The following is a 2,721-nucleotide window of genomic DNA, read 5'->3' on the forward strand; positions in this document are numbered from 1 at the left end:
CAATAGCTAACATGAAAAATTAAGTACTTTTGTAAGTAATATCGCGGAATGTAAATAAAATGTCAAATGAAGAAAAAGAAACTTTTGTTACAATAATATAGAATATATGCGATGTACATATGCATATACGTATGTAAAAACATATGTAAAGGCAAAAATGTAATAGTAGACAATAGATCGTGCTACGTAAGCAAAAGAACGTATTATTTCTCTCTAATTGGTCATGCGTCATCAGATACGTATATTGATACATTTACTTGTGTGAGTCGTAGTCGTATAAATGCTTTGACCGCGTTGCTACACAAGTATTTCAGTCGAGGTTAAGCTCTCAAGACGATCAGGTCTGAAGAAGAATTCTTGTCGAACCGTTTGGTGAGTAATTTCCAATACGAGTTATAATTCATCTACTTCAAAATCTGTCATGTCTGATATTCTTCACAAAATTTATGATATAGAATAATTGACAATGTTGGATAAATAAAATAATGAGTCGCGTGTGTAACAAAATTAATACTTATTGTAAAACTATTTATATAAATTGTTTTCTGTGTACTACATAGCCATTAGAAGATCAATGATGAATTTTAGTAAAGTCACAATTTAAAATACTTTAAATGTTGTAGATTAATTTAAAAAGTTGAAAAGTTTAGAAAACCAAAAAGATGTATGTATAAAAAGTTTTTGTTTTCGTGATAGTAAATACATTACGTAGAGATAGTAGACACATAGCAAACATTACAAAATTTAATTGTAAGTGATTTTTTAATAATTTGTTGTTGCTATGCCATTAGATATTGCAGATTCGACATGTGTAATATTCACTCACATGTTTAAATAATTGTACAGTTTTGTAGTCAACAGTATATTAGGAACATATTCATAAGCGAGTAATGACATCGATTGTAAGATACAATTCTAGAGTTTAACGGTTATTTTACCTATTAAAGAGCTAAACTGAGTCAGACCTTGATGATTCATTCACATATACCTGTAACCTGCTGAGCTAGTATAAAACTCATGGTCACATTATATAAACTTTGTGAACGCGTCACGCACAAATTAGAAATTTAAATTGAAAATTATTTACATAGAATAACAAATAAGATGTTCCATATTCCAATACAATTAAAATAATCTTGAGTAACTAAAAATAATTTTAAATAAATATTGAACACCGATTTAGGACGTTTTTATTACTTTCCCATCTGAATCTAATTCGCTAAAATTATTTTATTGCAGAATACAACGTTGCTGAGAAGATGGCGAAATTAATGCTGTACGTCTTTATAACGTTGCTATCTGTCACTCTTATCATGGCCGCTACTATAAGCCCAACCGATAAGCCCAACTGCGGTCGACACGGTGACCCTGTTAGTATATATACGTATTCTTGCATCTTATATTTTTCTGATAAAGCCACTTTTCCTTTCATCCTTGTTTCTTAAAAAATACGCAATACTGCTATAATCAACGAGGAAAATAAGGAAACAGTTCTAAGCCTACGATTTTGTTACCCTCGTAACGGAATTCTAAACGATTTATATGACTATTTGCACGAGAAATTATCCCAAAAACGCACAATTAATAAATCAAGAGGTTTTATTCTAATATTTAAAAAAAATGCACGCATAATTTTAGCAGTAGGTAATACATACTGCAAGTATGGAATTCATACAGAATAGTGTAATATGTATCTTCATATTCTTCTTCAAAATTTATATTTTTCCAACTTTTTTAATAAATTGTCTCGACTCGATATTTTTAATTTGCGTATTGTTATATGGAGTGTTTAGTACATCTGTATTATTGGCAAGCAGATAATTCGTCGTGAAAAAGCAAATAAAAAATAACAAATAATTTTTTATCATTAAAAAGCGTTTATTCTACATGCTTCACGTTTCACTTGTTTTTCCACAAGAAACCTGCTCGCCGGTTGTGCAATGTTATTATTTACTGAAAATTCTGGACATATATACATATATATCTTTTCTTCACATGTAAATATTTTCTTAAAACTGATTTGATATGTTATTTGTTACCGTTCAGATTTACAGAGTTATTAATACTTTTCATCATTTCAGTTTAAATTGTATTGATGTGACAAATAATAGATTGTTTATCAAATTTCAGTGTGTTTCTGCTTCGAATTGCTGCAGCAATATGAGATGTCACAGATATGCAAATAGATGTCAAGTCATAATTACCGAGGAAGAATTAATGGCACAACGTGAGAAGATTTTGGGCCGAAGAGGCAAAGATTATTAGAATGGATAAGTTTTCTACATCTCGGAATATTATAATGGACGATGATTTTATTAATTTACCATGACTCAGATCTGAAAACTGTGTTTTAAGAAATTAAATATTAATATACAATACTGAATTTCTGTAATAATCAGAAAATTAATATACTACATATTATATATATTATACATTGTATATAGTATAATCATATAGAGATAAGCAATATCTTTTGATGAAAAATGAGAATAAAAACGTAAACCGAAAGTATTTATCTTATCTATCATGATTTTTTTTCACAGAATATGGCGCACGTAAACGGAAAACAAATTGACGTCGAAAGTAAATAACAAAACATTTATCCCGTCGTTTATTCCGCTATTTTATTAATTTGCGTCGACTAATAATTACAAGAACTTTTCAAAATACATTAGTCGCTGATGTTATCGGATTTCTTAGCGACAAACTATAATGCGCACT

General features: G+C 29.2%; 1 protein-coding gene across 1 annotated transcript; it reads left to right on the forward strand.

Moving 5' to 3' along the window:
• Positions 1–213: 213 nt before the first annotated feature.
• On the forward strand, positions 214–2,508 carry LOC139772501 (omega-conotoxin-like protein 1). Its single transcript, XM_071706233.1, has 3 exons — positions 214–372; positions 1,240–1,370; positions 2,131–2,508. The coding sequence occupies exons 2-3, from the start codon at positions 1,260–1,262 to the stop codon at positions 2,263–2,265; spliced, it is 246 nt and encodes an 81-aa protein (XP_071562334.1). The 5' UTR covers positions 214–372; positions 1,240–1,259; the 3' UTR covers positions 2,266–2,508.
• The last annotated feature ends 213 nt before the right edge of the window (positions 2,509–2,721 follow it).

The sequence above is a fragment of the Temnothorax nylanderi genome, unplaced genomic scaffold (assembly GCF_030848795.1).
Source record: "Temnothorax nylanderi isolate EJ_2023f unplaced genomic scaffold, tnyl_v1.0 TNYL_tig0050_pilon, whole genome shotgun sequence".
NCBI classification, from domain to species: domain Eukaryota; kingdom Metazoa; phylum Arthropoda; class Insecta; order Hymenoptera; family Formicidae; genus Temnothorax; species Temnothorax nylanderi.

Coding starts and splice junctions, on each gene's coding strand:
- LOC139772501 (XM_071706233.1), top strand. CDS start 1,260: ATGGCGAAATTAATGCTGTACGTCTTTATAACGTTGCTATCTGTCACT. Junction 1,371..2,130: donor GCGGTCGACACGGTGACCCT/GTTAGTATATAT, acceptor ATCAAATTTCAG/TGTGTTTCTGCTTCGAATTG.